General features: G+C 40.3%; 1 protein-coding gene across 1 annotated transcript; it reads right to left on the bottom strand.

Annotated features, from left to right (window-relative positions):
• Positions 1-5,673: 5,673 nt before the first annotated feature.
• On the bottom strand, positions 5,674-17,839 carry LOC133547315 (zinc finger protein 391-like). Its single transcript, XM_061893045.1, has 2 exons — positions 17,395-17,839; positions 5,674-8,061 (listed from the first exon to the last, which is right to left on the bottom strand). Exons 1-2 carry the CDS (start codon positions 17,516-17,518, stop codon positions 6,794-6,796), a joined length of 1,392 nt encoding a protein of 463 aa, XP_061749029.1. The 5' UTR covers positions 17,519-17,839; the 3' UTR covers positions 5,674-6,793.
• Positions 17,840-18,408: the final 569 nt, after the last annotated feature.

Here is an 18,408-nt window from a genome sequence, read left to right as displayed (position 1 = left end):
TTGTTCTTTTTGTCTTTCAAATATTTCTCTCATATAGTCTGCCAAATTTGAATCATCATCAGTTTCCCATTCATTTCTGAAATAAGGTAATCTATATTGTCGTCCAAACAATGTTTCATATAGTGTTAAGCCCATGGTACTCGTAATGTTTATGTACAATTTGACCAGATCTAAACATTGTGTCCATGGTCTTCCTGTTGCTTCGATGCACTTTTTTAACCTATTTTTAATTGTTCCATTCATTCTTTCTACTAACCCTGCACTTTGGGGATGATATGCACAGTGATTTTTGAATTCTTTATGGAACATAGTACTTATCATTTTTATTATTTGGTTTACAAAGTGTGCCCCATTATCACTGTAAATTCTCTCTGGGATCCCGTATCTTGGTATTATGTCTTTGCACAATGCTTTTGCTACTGTCAAAGCATCTGGTGTTTTAGTTGGAGTTAATTCAATCCATTTTGAAAATGCATCTATTATGACCAGGCAATATATATTTTCTTCACTTTGGTATAATTCAATAGAATCCATATGTATTACTTGAAACCGATATTGTGGTTGGGGAAATTTCCCTCATCTCGGTCGTAAGTGACCCTATGGATTGTGTTTGGCGCATGTCAAACATACTCGACAAAAAAACATGTTTAATAAGATTTGTAACCATGTGTTGTGTAACTTTGGTTAACCTGTCCAAACCACCCCCCTTTTGAGACATGGGACAATATTGCTACCCATTTGTATAGGTTTTTGGTAGGATAGGTTTTTTGGTAGGATAGGTTTTCCCTCTGGTTATTTAAAGATGCCATTTTCTATTTTTGCCCCCTTTATTTTAATTTTTTTTCCAAAATTTAATTTCATTCTCTGGGCTTTGTTGCTGCATATCTTGTACAAACAATCTTGTTCCATATGTTTGTTTCGAAATAATTATATGTGTAACGGTTACCACATTGTGTTTGATTTTGGATTAATTTCCTGTGGTATTGTTATTGCTGCCTCCGCCACACTTTCAGTATCCGAGTACAGATATGTAACTGTGGCTCTGACGGGTGACACTATCATAAGAGTGTGGCTTTCATTGGCTGTTTATCAGGCACTGCCAAGGCATAGTAATAAAATGGTTGTCCTGCACCTTGGAAAACCATTGCATTACTTTCTGATAGTTCAAATTGTCTTTTTACCACTAGCTTTCCACTAGGGTCTGTTATCAGTGCCAATTTCAATTTTGTCAAGCCATCTCTTCCCAATAAGTTCATTGGACAATTTGGGTATAGTAAAATGGTCAATTTGCATGTCTCTCCCTCAGGGTCTCTTATCCAAACTAGCTCAGATTCACTGACTAGAGTTACTTGTCCATTTGCAGCTTTAACTCCCACCATGTGTCTTGACAAATGCGAACCTGCTATTAATTCTTTACAAACTGTCTTGCGTGCTCCGGAATCACACAAGAAAGTCATTTGCTTTTCGTCTACCATTAGTTCGATCTGTGGGCTTTTTGTGTCTAATGCAAATATTTCCTGTATGTTTAAACTGACTTCTATTTCTTTTTGACAGTCAAGTTCCAACTCTGTCATGTGAGAATCTGACTTAGTTTGATTTTGGCCAAGTCATGCTTGTTTTTGTCTTTTTGGGCAGTCACTTGCAATGTGAGCGTCTTCCCCACAACTCCAGCACCCTGTTTGATATGCAAACCGTCTTCCCCCGGCCTCTAAAGCCTCCTATGGAACTGACCTCGTCTTCTCTGACCTCCCCCACCTTTGCCTGTGTTTTGATAAAACGTGTCACTGTTCTGATCTAACAGGAAAGTGTCTTTTGTTGCTTTCACGTCTTTTTGTTTCTCTTTCACTAGTTTTTCCGCATGAAGTGCATGGTTTATATATTCTTCCAATGTGCCTGTTGTCATTCCTATGTAATGTTTGGTAACCCATGCATGTATAGCTGCTTTAGACCCAGCGTGGAGGGCCTTTTTTAATTGTTGCTGATAAGCACCCTGGGGTGCATTATCTTCCACCAATCCACTGTGTGCTTTAAACACTTTTGTCACACGTACTCGATATTCAGCAAAAGTTTCATCGTCTTTTTGCTTTGTTCTTCCTATTTCTGTATAATTTGCTCTCATTCTGTATCTGTTGCGTGCTCGGTTACTCAACCCTTCTACTTGATGGTGTAATTCTAAGCTGTTATAGGGCAAGGGTTGATCGTGGCCATTGTTGGGTGTCCGGTCCCCTCTGATTAAATGCCAATCTGGTCCCAGAGCAGTCATCCAAATTTGTTGGACTTTAGTCCCGCTCAGGTTGTAAGATCTCCTCAGACTCTCCATCTCTGTGCAGTACTGTTCAATATCCTTCACTATGTAAATGATTTAATAAAGCTAATGTTATTTTTCTCCTAATTCAAATGTTATACGCATTACTTTAAGTAACATTTTTTAAGTAACATTTTAAACTCACTTAACTGTCTATACGCCACTTGATCTATACTTTTACATTCAGAATTTACATTCTTCCAATTGTTTATATTTCTTATTTGCAATTATTATTCAACAATATTCAAAGCAAATAGTTGTCTATTGCTAATTGATAGTTGTTTTGATTGCCATGTTTCCTAATTTATTCTATGTTATGTCATTATCTTATCTTAGCTCGACACCCAGATGTATGCTGTACTAAAAATGTCCACAACATATATTAACCTAATAATGTTATACTACACTTCAAAGTTAAACCTACTTTAAACTTACATGTGTTACATTCTTTTCACACCTCCCCAGTGCACCACGCACACACACACACACACACACACACACACACAAAGTTGTGTGTGAGTGTGTGCTTGCACTCCTAAGGGCAAAGGTCAGCAACACTTGAAGAGCGTTTCATGTTTTTTTCTTCTTTCCTCAGCGAATAAACGCATATCCCACTTTATCATGCTATACATATGAACTCTTATTATAGTTATTAATCTAGGTTTTTATTTGTTTCATTAATTTAAAAATATACATATATATATTTGCATATATAACAGCGCTATTTATCTACTCAAACATACATGTATATATTGAGTCAACAATTTATTCACATCTTATTTCAATACCCCCACATTATCTCTGTCGTACGCATTAGTTTATTCCATTTTGAATTAATTCTTATTGATTTCTTCTCATTTCTTAATATATTTTTACTTTTATCTCACTTTAGCACTTTGAGTTGTTTTTCCTTTTTTAATTTTATCTTAACCTATTTTTATTTGTATTTGAACTTTTGGGGTTTTTACACACTTAAACACACATTAACAAACAAACAAACAAGATTGCAGCGATCTTACCACTAATGGCATACACTGACAACATGACTAATTGGTGTCGTCTTTTAACATTCATGCTGAGTTACTTTGTTCTTTTATTTTTTCTCTCAGGACAGTCTCTTGCAAAATGTCCTTCTCTGCCGCAACGCCAACACGCAGTAGGGTGTATCCGCTTCCGTTGTTGTTGTCTTCTATTTGGGTTGAAATAGATTGTAATAGACCATATCAGATCTGCGTTTCTTTGTGTCACTCTTTCCATTTTGAGGATTTGGAGTAATCCGTCGTCCCCTGCAGGGCCGCACGTATAAGGATTACTGTTGTCACGTTGTAAGATAGTGGTTAAGATATATTATTGTGGTACACGTTGCTTCCACTGGTGATTATTACCCAGTGGAGGTGTCTTACCTAAAGTACCCACAAATAACTCACTATTTACTTCTTACAACTTTTAATATGGAGTGAAAAACCAAGTGGTAATCACTCCCAATCACACTCACCTTCACACCATACACACACATAAATTTCAGTTTTCGCGGTTTCTGTCGACCTACAGACTGCAGTTTTGTGGAATTTTTTGTGTCTCGATACAACAAAGTGCCTTTAAATCTACAAGTACTTTCTGGAGACCGAATTCCAGTACCTTTGGAATTCTTTGCGTGGACTCCGCAGTCCTTCTATTTTACCTGTTAGAGCCTAGGATTTACAGGGTTTGTCTATGCGTCGCAACCCTCAGTCACACGCTTTTTTTTATTTTTTTTTTTATTTTAGCAAGAAAAAGATTAACTTACCCACTGGCTGTCTTCACCTCTTCTTTGGAATACCGTCAACCGTTGGACTCCAACGGACGAGCTGACACCCAGCCTTTTTTAAAAGGGTTACTTAGGAATCCTCCTAGAGGTCCTGCCATGGCCACGGTCTTTCTGGATCTCCGCTGACATCCGCTGGAATCCTCGGGAATATTGGTATCCGGCTCCAAGGACCAAGTTAATGTCAGGGTCAAATACCATGAGACATTATATAGACACAGAAACAGAGAATAGAAAACAAACCAGTGATTGCTTTTCACGTACGAGGAGAGAAACTGGAGCAAGTTGTCAGTTACAGGCTCCTAATTTACTCTGACACTTTCTCCAGCCTCCTCGCCTTTCTAATTCATTTAGAGAAGCCCTTTCAGTACAAACACGCACACACAGCTGCGCTCAGGGAGGGGGATTTACAGCTGTGCGGGATAACTAACCCCTGTGGTGAGAATTAAACACAGGCAAATACATAGCAATAAAAAGATTAGCAACTTCCTGCATTGCTCTGGGCCATCTGCAAATTCCTCGTTTAAGTGGGTAGGTCAACCTAAGTTCAATCTAAGCAAAGTTTCATTTATAATTGTCTACAAAATGCGCAAAACAATCATATTTGAATAGAAATTTGATAACTTATTTACAATTAATCCAACACTGCCCCCTTCTTTCCTCTCTCCCCTCTAGTCCTATCCATGTCCATACCTTCCTCAAACATCAGCTCACTATCCCCTTCCATCTCTTTTCGACCAGCTACCAGAATCCATAGCTGGGTAATGGAGAGGTTTTGTGAAATGATGCTATTTAAAAAAAGAATAGTCTAAAAGCAAAACTAAAAATGAACTAAATCTCCTCTGTTCTGTACATCATTGTCCAAGTGACATTATGTTGTCATCTTCCTCTTTATGCCATTTCCTCAAGGTGACAGAAAAACATGATACAACCTGCCTATCATGTGATTCTACCATGTTGGCAAAATACAAACACACAATATATTGACATATATAACACATAAAACATGGAATTAGAAGTGAACAGTACCCATCCCTACCAGCAAGTGTTGTTGTACTGGAAACTAATTTACAAACACAACTTCATCACACACAATACTCCACTATGGAATTGTTCTTATAATAAAATGAGAAACAGATCCATCTTTGAACAGCAATGGTTTGAAAAAGGCATTTGGTCACTGATGCACTTATTGAATGATTAGAGTATTTTATTATTTTAAGATTTCATAAAGTACGACCTGCAAAAAAATATATATTAAAAAGGCTTTCATTCAAAATATTCAACTTACTGTATATCATCTTTTTTAATTATTTACTATTTCTTATTTACTGTATTTTCTCTGGAACAAAAAAATACTCATAACTTGTAAATGTCCATTCTTCCTAAGGCAAAGGAGTTAAATTATATAAAAAAAAAAAAAACATAATTAACCACTTAAAATATTTTTTAGGATGTTGTTTTGCAATTGAAGACAACACTTGTTTGTTTTTGTGACTGGGAAACAAAATAAACAGTTTATTTTAAGAATGTATGCAGAGTAAATCCCTGTGGGATGATGTACAATATTGGCTTTTGTCTGACACTCCAAACTTTGACTGATGTTGATGTTTTTGGGATATTAAAAAAACAAAAAAACATAAAAATATTTAAAACACAATACTGGATTTATTTGATGTATCCACAAATGTAAGTTTGTAAAAACAAAGCCATCCTTCCACAAACAATTCAGACATTTTCTCTCACTTTTATATTGCATAAAGGTCTGGGGACATACATATAAAACAATCACAACACAATCATAAAAAAGATAATGAATAAAATAGATTATAGAGACCCAAGAGATGATTCATAAAGTCACACATTTTAAAATTGTATAAAAGACAACTGTTCAAATGATGTGTAAAGTAAATAATAATATGCTTCCTGAAGTGGTCCAGAAGATGTTTCAGATGTGAACCAGTACATATGTATATCATATAAAGGTGATAATCTATGGCATTATTAACAATTACAAATACAAATATGTAATACTTCAATATTTCATATGAATAAGTCTAAAATTGTATGCTGAATATATATACATATACATACACACATATATACGTACACACATATACATATATTTATATATATACACCCATAAAATGATTATTGCATGTAAAATATGTCCCGTACTGTTTATTCCCACCTTTTTACTCAAATTGTTCTGTCCATGTTTTAATAAAAGTACACAATGTTGCATATTTATGCATGTACTTGACTGAAAAAAGCACTGTCATAAAATATCTCAGCAATAAATGTAGAAGCATATTAAACAGATTGTTAGACAAACAACAATGTCACACATGTTATATGTGCTGATGTTGTTAGAAAGTCAAAATGAAAGTCTGGACAGTTTATTTCAAATCCTGCAGTTTCATTTGCTGCTGCTGTTCTCACCAGCACACTTGTGTTTCTTACACTGGTACTTAGAAGACAATCTTTCACCACACACACTGCAACTCAACACTTTCTCTCCTGGGTGTCTTCTCATGTGTCTTACAAGGGTTGATCGGTCACCAAAGCTTCTGTTGCAGACTGAACAGGAATGTGATTTTTTACCAGAGTGTGTTCTCATGTGTCTTTTCAAATCCTGACTTTGTGAAAAGCATTTACTACAGATTGAACAAGAAACAGGTTTTTCACCAGTGTGTGTTCTCGTGTACTTTCAAATGTTGGCGTTTTGTAAAACCTTTACCACAGGTTGAACAGAAAAAACGTTTTTCACCAGTGTGTGTTCTCATGTGTACTTTCACATCTTGACGTTTTGTAAAACCTTTACCACAGATTGAACAGGAAAATGTTTTTTCACCAGTGTGTGTGCTCATGTGTACTTTCAAATATTGACTTTGTGTAAAACCTTTACCGCAGATTGAACAGACATGAGGTTTTTCACCTGTGTGTATGCTGATATGTACTTTTAAATATGGACTTTGTGTAAAACCTTTACCACAGATTGAACAGACATAAGGTTTTTCTCCAGTGTGTGTTCTCATTTGTCTTTTCAAATCCTGACTTTGTGCAAAACCTTTACCACAGATTGAACAAGAACATTTTTTTTCCCCAGTGTGTGTTCTCATGTGGACTTTCAAATTGTGACTTTGTGTAAAACCTTTACTACAGAGTGAACAAGAAAAAGGTTTTTCCCCAGTGTGTGTTCTCATGTGGACTTTCAAATTGTGACTTTGTGTAAAACCTTTACTACAGAGTGAACAAGAGAAAGGTTTTTCTCCAGTGTGTGTTCTCATGTGTCTTTTCAGACTACAATGGTATTTAAAAGTTTTGTGACAGAGAGAAGATGTGAAGTGAGTGTTGTCAGTGTGACATGTCTTATCATCTTTAGAGTCTTCATCATCAGTGTCAGGAGAGTGTGACGTTGTGTCCTCACTATCTGATAGTGGAGCTAAGAGCTTGTCTGCTTGTGATCCTCCACAGTGGTCTCCATCAGCTTCTGTTGTCATGTGTTGTGTTGAGCTGCTGCTTGGAGGCTCCCCCCCTCCCCTCTCCTCACTTTCACCTTTCACCTCATCATCTTCACTCTTCACAGGGACACCAGTCACTGGGAACTCCTCCAACCATTTAGGCTGACTGATGCCCTCTTCCTCCTCTTCCTCTTTAATGTGCGGCGCCTCTTGGTCCTCCTCTTCCTCTTTAAAGCAGGGGGTCAGTGGGTCCTCCTCTGCATTTTTGATGTGTAAGATCAGTGGGTCCTCCGCTTGCCCTTTAATGTGAAGGGTCAGTTTAACATTATGGGTCTGTGGCGTGTCGTCTTCCTCTTTAATGTGGGGGGGCTGTGGCTCCTCTCCTCCCTCTTTGATATGTTGGGAATGTGGTACCTCTTCTTCCTCATGTATGTTGGAGGACTGTGGTTCATCCTCCTGCTCACGAGGACGATGTGCTTCATTGAGGCCTGTGGGACAGGAGAAAACAAACATTCTTTAGAAAATTCCAGCTTTGCTCAGTCACATGAGTCATTGTCCTGCACCAACATATGATCTCACAATCTCATCAGTTTCCCCTCACAGCAGTCAGGGTACTTCCAGCTGACACATAAAAAGACCTTCAGGGGAATGTCTTCCCAGGCCAACGTCCAATCCACCTTATTCATATAAAAACATCCTAAAAGTCATTCCTGCAATCCTTAATGGTAGACGCCATATGTGAAAGTGTGCTGTTGTCCCTCTGAATAAGTCATACACACACACAGGAAATAATGTACCACATGCCAGCCTCCACGCAGTAGTACTAGTGATGAGCTCCCCCTGCTGGTGGACAATAACTACTGCCATTTTCACATTCATCTTTAGAGACATGTCTGTTATAAAAGAAGCATGAGCACAGTCAACATGTTGGCCAAGAAAGATGACATCTGTTTTACTTTCATTTAGATAGTGTCACCACAGTTAAACTGGGAAGAAGTAATCAGATTACTGACTACACCTTCAAAAGATAACTTGTTTACCTTATTAATAATAGTAATTGAGCCGCAGTTTTAATAATCCAAGATGGCGCCAGTGTGTGCTGTGGCCTGCCATCTCTCGCTGTCAGTTCTGTTTGTTTTTGTGCTGTTCACGTTTTTTGTTGTCCCTGTCAACTCACTGTTGGTGTATGATCGCCAAACACTGTTGGATCTGTGTCCCTCTCACACGGACATGATCAACTTCGACGTTGGTTTTTCGACGTCCAAGTTAGCGTTCTCACCTGGCCAGATTCCTCCTTTCCTTTTTCGCCCACTGGCTCCTCCCCCCCGGCGAAAGCGCCACGGGCGCCGCGGCAAACGTGGCGGCCAGCTGGTGAGAGTTAGGGCACTCCTGGCCCGCCTTTCCGTGGCTTCCCGAAGGAGGTATGGTCCGGTACCTGGTCTCTTCCTGCACCCGCGTTCGCTGGATCCCCCCGGGTCCTGGATTGTGCCTGTTGTCGGTCTGCAGAGGGAAGCTCGCCCGCCTCGCTCCTGCTGGCCCCGCCCCCGGAGACGCGGCGTGAATTCCCGCCACCTGTGTCAGGCCCCACCTGGATTAGCAGCGGCCTTGGACGAGCCGGCCCCCGTTAAATTCGGTCTTGTGAACGCAAGATCCTTGACCAACAAAAAATGTATCCTGAAGGATTTATTCGTCTCCCGCGGACTGGACCTCCTCTGTTTGACAGAAACCTGGCTGAGAGTTGGTGAGTCCGCCGCTCTTAATGAACTTCTGCCTCCGGAGTGTTCCTATTTTAATTCTCCGCGGTCGTCCGGCTGAAAAGGAGGAGGATTAGCAGTCGTTTTTAAAAATGACTTTAAATGCCGTCAGATCCGCCTGCAATCCTCCTTTTCAAGCTTGGAACTATGCATGTTTGAACTGGGTCTTTCTGGTGTCGTCCTGTGTGTCGTCGTATATCCACCACCCAAGTACCACAAAGACTTTATAAATGACTTTTCTCAATTTCTGGCCGAAATCCTGCCCAAATACGATCGTGTCTTAATTGTTGGATATTTTAATATTCACACCTGCTGCCCAGACGAACCTTTATCCAGGAGCTTCCTGAATGTCATTGACTCTTTTAACTTTGTACAGTCTGTGTGTGGTTCTACACACGAACGCAGGCATACACTAGACCTCATACTGTCTTATGGTTTTATTGTTGACAATGTTGTTATTGGTGATGCGGTGTTCAGTGATCACAGTCCTGTTATGTTTAATTTAACTTTTGAACCTGATGTAAAGCCGCTTGCCGTGCGTCATGCGCGTGTTATTAGGTCTGACACTGCAGCCGCCTTTTCTCCTTTGTTTACTGAGTCCATGCAGAGTATATCACACCCTGCAGACACTCAACAATTGATGTGCTCTTTTCTTTCGACATGTTCTAAGATTCTGGATAGTATAGCGCCCCTCAGAGCTATACGTCCCAAACTAAAACAGGAGCCTTGGCTCAATGAAAGCACACACACAGCTCGGCTTGAGTGGCGAAGGGCGGAGCGCAAGTGGAAAGGGGATCACTTGGAAGTCTCCTATCAAATTTTAAAAGAAAACTGTCGAAATTATCAAAGTGTGGTTAAAGCTGAGAAAACAAAATATTTGTCAGACTTAATTTTAAATAGCATCAGTAAGCCACGTGTTCTTTTTAATACAATTAGTAATGTTCTTAAACCAAATCCAGCCACTTCACTGGAGTTGACAAGTGAAACTTGTGAAAAATGTATCTCCTTTTTTAATGATAAGGTTGCTTCTATTCGGGCAAATCTTTCTCGTTTTCCATTAAGTTTTAATGTGGCCACTCAGTGCTCGACTGTGTTCTGTCACTTTGAGCCTGTGTCCATGCCTGAACTTACAGGAATAGTCGGCAAGCTAAAACCCTCGTCATGTCCCACAGACCCAGTCCCCCCTCGCTTTTTTAAAGAAATCTGGGACACTATTGATTTGTCTGTTAGGAACATCATCAACAGCAGCTTGATTTCTGGCTGTGTCCCCTCCTTTTGTAAAAGAGCTGTTGTTGAGCCTTTGATTAAAAAAACAGGTCTTGATCCGACAAGTTTGTCAAATTATCGGCCCATTTCCAAATTACCTTTTGTGTCAAAGATTTTGTAGAAATGTGTTCTGGCACAACTGCAGCCTTTTTTAGATGAAAATAGCACTTTAGATCCATTTCAGTCTGGATACAAAGCTTTGCACAGTACTGAATCTGCACTTTTAAAGGTTTTTAATGACTTGCTTTTAATGTCTGATTCTGGCAGCTCTGCCATTTTAGTGCTTTTAGATCTTACAGCTGCCTTTGACACAGTCCACCACACAATTCTTTTAGACCGCCTGAGAGACTGTGTGGGTGTCAGGGGGACTGCGTTAGCGTGGTTCAAATCTTACCTGTCTGAGAGGTCCTTCTCTGTCAGGCTGGGGGATGCCACCTCCTCTTCTGCCCCGCTTTACTGTGGTGTCCCCCAAGGATCTATTCTAGGCCCCATCCTGTTCGCTCTTTATCTCCTTCCTCTTGGAGATATTTTTAAGAAACATGGAGTGTTTTATCACTTTTATGCAGATGACTGCCAAATTTATATGCCAATTTCAAAAAGCCACGGCCCCCTGAGACCCCTTCTTAACTGTCTATGTGACGTCAAGGCTTGGTTAGCCCAGAATTTTTTAATAATGAATGAGGGAAAAACGGAAATTTTAGTTTTTGGTCCGGCCCTCACTGACTTGGGACCATTGCAAAATGATGTGCGTCCCAAAGTCACCAGCCTTGGCGTCACTATACACAGCCATTTTAAACTAGACAAACAAGTCAATAGCGTTTTAAAATCGTGTTTTTATCACCTTCGTCTTTTAGTAAAGGTTAAACCGTTTTTATCTTTTAACCTTCTTGAAGAAGTGGTGCATGCTTTTATTTGAAGTGGCCTGGACTACTGCAATGCACTTTATGCTGGCATTAGCCAAACAGCTCTCTCCCGGTTGCAGTTAGTCCAGAACGCGGCAGCAGGGCTTTTAACAGGGGCCAGGAAACGCCAGCATATAACCCCAATTCTTCAGAGTTTGCACTGGCTCCCTGTTCATTTTAGAATTGATTTTAAAACATTGCTGTTTGTTTTTAAATCTTTACATGGACTGGCACCTCAATATATCTCGGACCTCATCCAAATTTACATTCCTGCGCGCGCTCTGAGGTCCGAGAGCCAGTTCCAGCTCGTGGTGCCCAAGACCAGACTTAAGACCAGGGGAGACAGGGCCTTTTCTGTGGTCGGCCCTAAGCTCTGGAACACTCTGCCCCTCCATGTTCAAACTGCTTCCACAGTGGAGTGTTTTAAGTCTCGTCTTAAGACCCACTTTTATTCTTTGGCTTTTAACACTACGTGAGTTGTGTGGTCCTCTGTCCTCTGTTGTTCTCTGTGTTTTTTATACACTTTGATTTCTATTTTACTGTTTTCATTGATTTTACCCTTTAAAATAGTTTTTAATCATATTTGTTTTTATATTGTTTTTATTGGTTTTATATTTATTTATTTATTTTTATTCAGTCATTGGTGGAGCATAATATATATATACATACTTTTTTTAAATTTTATTTTATTTATTTTTTTTAAATTTTTTTTACAATTATTTTTAACACGGCTGTGCAGCACTTTGGAAACGTTATTGTTGCTTAAATGCGCTATATAAATAAAGTGGATTGGATTGGATAGTAATGTTGGATTATATTAATTTAGTGCGTTTCTAGACACTCAAATTGCATTAGAGTGAGAACTGAGAAGGCATCATTCATGCAGTCCACACATTCAATCAGAATCAGTATCAGACAGACCGTATTTGCTTGAATTGCCGCCGGGTATATAGTATGCACCTGCCTAGAATTACTGCCGGGTCAAACTCGTTTCGCAAAATAATTAGCGCATGCTTAGCATTACCGCCGGCTCAGGATTAACGCCGGGTCAAACTCGTTTCGCAAAATATTACTTTTATTAGCGCATGTCTAGAATTTCGGCCGGGTCAAATTAGTCACGTCACGAGTGAAACTTCACCTGTCATCATTTTCAAAATGGAGGAGGCTGATTTCAATAATTTGAAATTGCATAAAGGGAAAAAGATTAAGAGCTATTCAGTAGGATTTAAGGTCCAAGCTATTGAATATGCTAAAAAGAACACTGAGCAGCTATGTTTTATTAATATACCGTACCTGCGTGTGTCAAATATGAGTCATTAAATGATTCCCGCCTCCTGGTGGTAGAGGGCGCTAGTGATCCTTCTTGTGACTACTCGGCTGAAGAAGAAGTGACAACAAGCAGCAAGAGTGAGCAGCGTGTGTTTATTTTTTCCTCTCGCTTGCACTTTTAACATGGAGGATTACATATCTAAAAGAAAACACATTTTGCTAAACTGGACTTTCAATCGAAGCAGGAGGTAATAAAGGGAGATCTCCATCGAGACAGAGAGACTTTTAAAACTGAAGAAAGGAAGACTTTTATGACCTGTGAGAACATTTTTACAACTCTTCTTCTCTGACCTTCCCAAAGTAATAATCCAATCAATAATCACTGAACTCAACACAAAAAAGGCATATTATTTCAACAATCTGCGATGATGTAACGACTTGTCCAGGGTGTATGCCGCCTTCCGCCCGATTGTAGCTGAGATAGGCGCCAGCGCCCCTCGCGACCCCAAAAGGGAATAAGCGGTAGGAAATGGATGGATGGATTATTTCAACAATGACTTCTGGTGTCACAGAACTGGCTAATATAACAAAATCTGCTTTTCATTGCACAATATCAGGGAAATTGACATCAATGTAAGAGCAATGTTGTCATTCTTAGGAGAAGCAACATTTGTCAGGGAAAATAATGCCTTGCCGGTAAAGTCTATTCAGGTGTACTGGAGAGGAGCCTAGGCCAGATAGTCGAACCTCGGATTCAGGAGGAACAGTGTGGTTTTAGTCCTGGTCGTGGAACTGTGGACCAGCTCTATACTCTGGGCAGGGTCCTTGAGGGTGCATGGGAGTTTGCCCAACCAGTCTACATGTGCTTTGTGGGCTTGGAGAAGGCATTCGACCGTGTCCCCCAGGAAGTCCTGTGGGGAGTGCTCAGAGAGTCTGATTGTGGCGGTCGGCTCCCACTATGATCAGAGCTTGGTCCACATTGCCGGCAGTAAGTCGGACCCATTTCCGGTGAGGGTTGGACTCCGCCAAGGCTGCCCTTTGTTACCGATTCTGTTCGTAACTTTTATGGATATAATTTGTAGGCGCAGTCAGGGCGTTGAGGGGATCTGGTTTGGTGGCAGCAGGATTAGGTCTCTGCTTTTTGCAGATGATGTGGTCCTGATGGCTTCATCTGGCCAAGATCTTCAGCTCTCACTGGATCGGTTTGCAGCAGAGTGTGAAGCGACTGGGATGGGAATCAGCACCTCCAAGTCCAAATCCATGGTTCTCGTCTGGAAAAGGGTGGAGTGCCATCTCCGGGTTGGGGAGGAGATTCTGCCCCAAGTGGAGGAGTTCAAGTACCTAGGATGATTAATTACCATTAATCAATTACCATGAATTGATTAACGTGGACCCCGACTTAAACAAGTTGAAAAACTTATTGGGGTGTTACCATTTAGTGGTCAATTGTACGGAATATGTACTGAACTGTGCAATATACTAATAAAAGTATCAATCAATCAATCAATCAAGGAGTCTTGTTCACGAGTGAGGGAAGAGTGGATCGTGAGATCGACAGGCGGATCGGTGGGGCGTCTTCAGTAATGCGGACGCTGTATCGATCCGTTGTGGTGAAGAAGGAGCCGAGCCGGAAGGCAAATCTCTCAATTTACCGGTCGATCTCTGTTCCCATCCTCACCTATGGTCATGAGCTTTGGGTTATGACCGAAAGGACAAGATCACGGGTACAAGCGGCCCAAATTAGTTTCCTCTGCCGAGTGGCGGGGCTCTCCCTTAGAGATAGGGTGAGAAGCTCTGCCATCCGGGGGGAACTCAAAGTAAAGCCGCTGTTCCTCCACATGGAGAGGAGCTAGATGAGGTGGTTCGGGCATCTGGTCAGGATGCCACCTGAACGCCTCCCTAGGGAGGTGTTTAGGGCATGTCCAACCGGTACGAGGCCACAGGGAAGACCCAGGACACGTTGGGAAGACTATGTCTCCCGGCTGGCCTGGGAACACCTTGGGATCCCCCGGGAAGTGCTAGACGAAGTGGATTGGGAGGGGAAAGTCTGGGCTTCCCTGCTTAGGCTGCTGCCCCCAAGACCCGACCTCGGATAAGCGGAAGAAGATGGATGGATGGAAGATAATGTGTTCTGGACCATTTATTCATCCTTTAAACACCCAATTGTCCCGTCCTTTTAGACGGTCATTCGAAATAGCGACAAAACTACGAAGCTAAAGCTGGCAAGGAAAATCCATAAACGCACAACACATCTCATCTGCTTGTGTTGTTGTGAACGACATCATCAATGTTGGAATAATGTACAAACAGGACAGCAGTCGCAAGTGTCGCCTCCACACATCGTTCTGAGAACAGCAACACACTTCCCCCTTCACAATAATAGGTCTGACTGCGCTAACAAAATAAAGGTTTTAAAAGAAATGCACCTTAAACAAGCGTAATGAACTTATTGATGCATTTACACAATTATTATGCTTTGATCCAAAGTACGGGTCCAAATTGTCTAAAGATTTATTGCACAAATAAATGTGAGCAATTCTACATTTAATTAACAAACTGGAAAGAAAATAACATTTGCCTTGGTGCCCTAAAATATGAACCCTCCTTTAAGGCAACACTTGTCTTGACCTTAAAAAGTAAAATTTTGAGGCCTGTCGATGATGTGCCTTTTTCCCACCCATCCATCCATTTTCTACCGCTTGTCCCTTTTGGACTCACAGGGGGGCAGAAGGTGGGGTACACCCTGGAAAATTCCATAAAACCTTTACACTATTTATTTAAATTGTATCCAAATTAAAAATGTATCCTCCAGTTTGTGGCTATCATGGGGCATATTTCCAGAGAATATGCATTTTTACAGCATGTTTTAAAGAGATAGCGATTAAAAAAATGACTTCTGGGTATATTATATTGCTCAACTAATTCTTATTAGTGAGCAGAATAGAGGCGCGCTCATTGACTCAAATGGTAAAATTAGGATGGTCAAGATTTTGCTAACGTTTGTTTAGGACTTAGAATGCATACAAAATAAAAACATGTTATTGTCTTACATATGGATTATGAATGACAGGCAAAATAAAACAAATCAGATCCCCTTTGATCATTTCTCTACATCCTGTGAACGGGTTGATGCTGTGGTGAAAGTGAGAAAATAAATACATGTTGGGAAAATGCAAATTTAAGGAAAAATGGCTGACAAACTTTTTAAAGGAGAACATTATCACAATTTCAAAAGGGTTAAAAACAATAAAAATCAGTTCCCAGTGGCTTGTTGTATTTTTTGAAGTATTTTTCTAAATTTTACCGGTCCCGAAATATCCCTAAAAAAAGCTTTAAAGTGCCTTTTGTCCACTACCTGCCAAGATACGGTCCATTTTCCTGTGACGTCATACAGTGCTGCCAATACAAACAAACAGTGGCGAATAGCACAGCAAGATATAGCGACATTAGCTCGGATTCAGACTCGGATTTCAGCGGCTTAAGCGATTCAACAAATTACGCATGTATTGAAAAGGACGGTTGGAGTATGAAAGTATTGAAGAAGAAACTGAAGCTATTGAGCGAATAGCTATTAACGCTATTCATAGCCATAGCATGGCCGATTAGCTGCCTTAGCATCGCCGGTAAAATGTGCAGACACTCCGGCACATTCAATGGGGGTCTGGCGGCAGATTTCTTGCCACTTTCGCATCTTCGGTGCAACTTGAATCCCTCCCTATTAGTGTTGTTACACCCTCCGACAACACACCGTCGAGGCATGATGTCTCCAAGGTTCCAAAAATAAGTTGAAAAAACGGAAAGTAACAGAGCTGAGACCCGTGTGTGTAATGTGTTGAAAATGAAAATGGCGGCTGTGTTACCTCAGTGACGTCAAGTTCTGACGTCATCGCCACCAGAGCAATAAACAGAAAGGCGTTTAATTCGCCAAAATTCACCCATTTAAAGTTCGGAAATCGGTTAAAAAAATATATGGTCTTTTTTCTGCACCATCAAGGTATATATTGACGCTTACATAGGTCTGCTGATAATGTTCCCCTTTAAAACCTGCTTAGAGATTGTTGGTGATAAACCCAGAGAGACATGTGTGTGTTATAAATCCATTGCTTTCCTCCTCTCTAAGGTTCTCATAGTCATTATTGTCACCGACGTCCCACTGGGTCATTATTGTCACCGACGTCCCACTGGGTCATTATTGTCACCGATGTCCCACTGGGTGTGAGTTTTCCTTGCCCTTATGTGAGCCTACCGAAGATGTCGTGGTGGTTTGTGCAGCCCTTTGAGACACTAGTGATTTAGGGCTATATAAGTAAACATTGATTGATTGATGGTAGAATTAGCTTTATTATTTGGGTTTAGGGGCCATGTCATGGAGCTCGTCCACAGCCCAACTCTGACTTGTTCCACCACTGACAGTTTGTAGTACAAATGGACTGGGATATGTACCTCATCTTTAGTAGTTACATTCCACAGAACACAGACAACCACGTGGTTGCAAGACCACGTTGCAAGTAGCAGACGGAATGCATCATCCTCACAAGACAACACAACTTCTTATACACAATATATTAAGCATAGTGTTATTCATCAAATATAAAGTTAGTAAAGATGTGAGAGTAGGAAGTCAACAAACCTGTTCTGTGTAACACAACTTGATGTTTCTTGAAAACAGCGTCCAGTAGTTGATGTTGTCGCTCCTTCTCCTCTTTTGTTGGACAAAGTTCCTCCTCATACTTTGCTATGCTTCTTTCGCACATTTTCACACAATCACAACACTTTACTCTCACACTTGATCTCTACTTAGCGATGTGTTGATAACTTCTGTGTCTTCTGTTAGCAGCTAACAAGCTAAGCTAACTAGCCAGCTAAGCTAACTAACAAGCAAAGATAGCACGAGAAGCGGCACAGTGCTTCTAGCGCATCGAGACCAATTTATCCTTAAATAAAGAATCACATATGTATTTTATACGACGTAAATATTATAAACTGGATAACAAATAATAAGACTGACTTATTAGCGTCCTGCACACGTCTTTCTCCTTCTCCTCCTGTTCTGCTGTCTTCCGTTTACCCCGGAAGCTGGGAATGACGTCACAGCCGAGTGGACGAAGAGGTAGCTCTATATAAGATATTGCCTGCTGTCACTGTTACCATGCTTTTATAACCTGTAATATTTATTTGAATAACAATGTGATATAAACGAGTGTCTTGTTTTTAAAAAATAAATTAAAGGAAAACAAACAAAGCTTTAATGTTGGGGTTCAGTGGCGCCCCCGTGCGACATTCATTGCAACGACAAGAGTGAAAGTTCTGGAAATTGTAGCGATATTACTGCCTGATTTATTTAAATTTACCCTTCCACGTGTTTTTATTGTTGTACCCTTTTAGTCCTAATCTATTTTATACAAAACATTAATAAAACATTGAAATATCAAAGAACGTGACGACGCAGGACCTACGTCGTAAAAAAGTACAGTAATCGACGTAATTTCACGCATGCGTGGATCGATCGTGTCGTGAATTTATATACATTTTTAAAAAGTGTGAAACATTTGCTCTCTTAAACAAAAGTCTCTTTCTTAAAGTGAAATCCAAATCCTCACATTGTGTTGATGATTTCAATTTATTCATTCAGTCTTAGAAGATT

This window comes from Nerophis ophidion, unplaced genomic scaffold, assembly GCF_033978795.1.
Source record: "Nerophis ophidion isolate RoL-2023_Sa unplaced genomic scaffold, RoL_Noph_v1.0 HiC_scaffold_87, whole genome shotgun sequence".
NCBI classification, from domain to species: Eukaryota; Metazoa; Chordata; class Actinopteri; order Syngnathiformes; family Syngnathidae; genus Nerophis; species Nerophis ophidion.
Note: the sequence above shows the minus strand (reverse complement) of the source record. Positions and strands in the feature narration are given on the sequence as shown.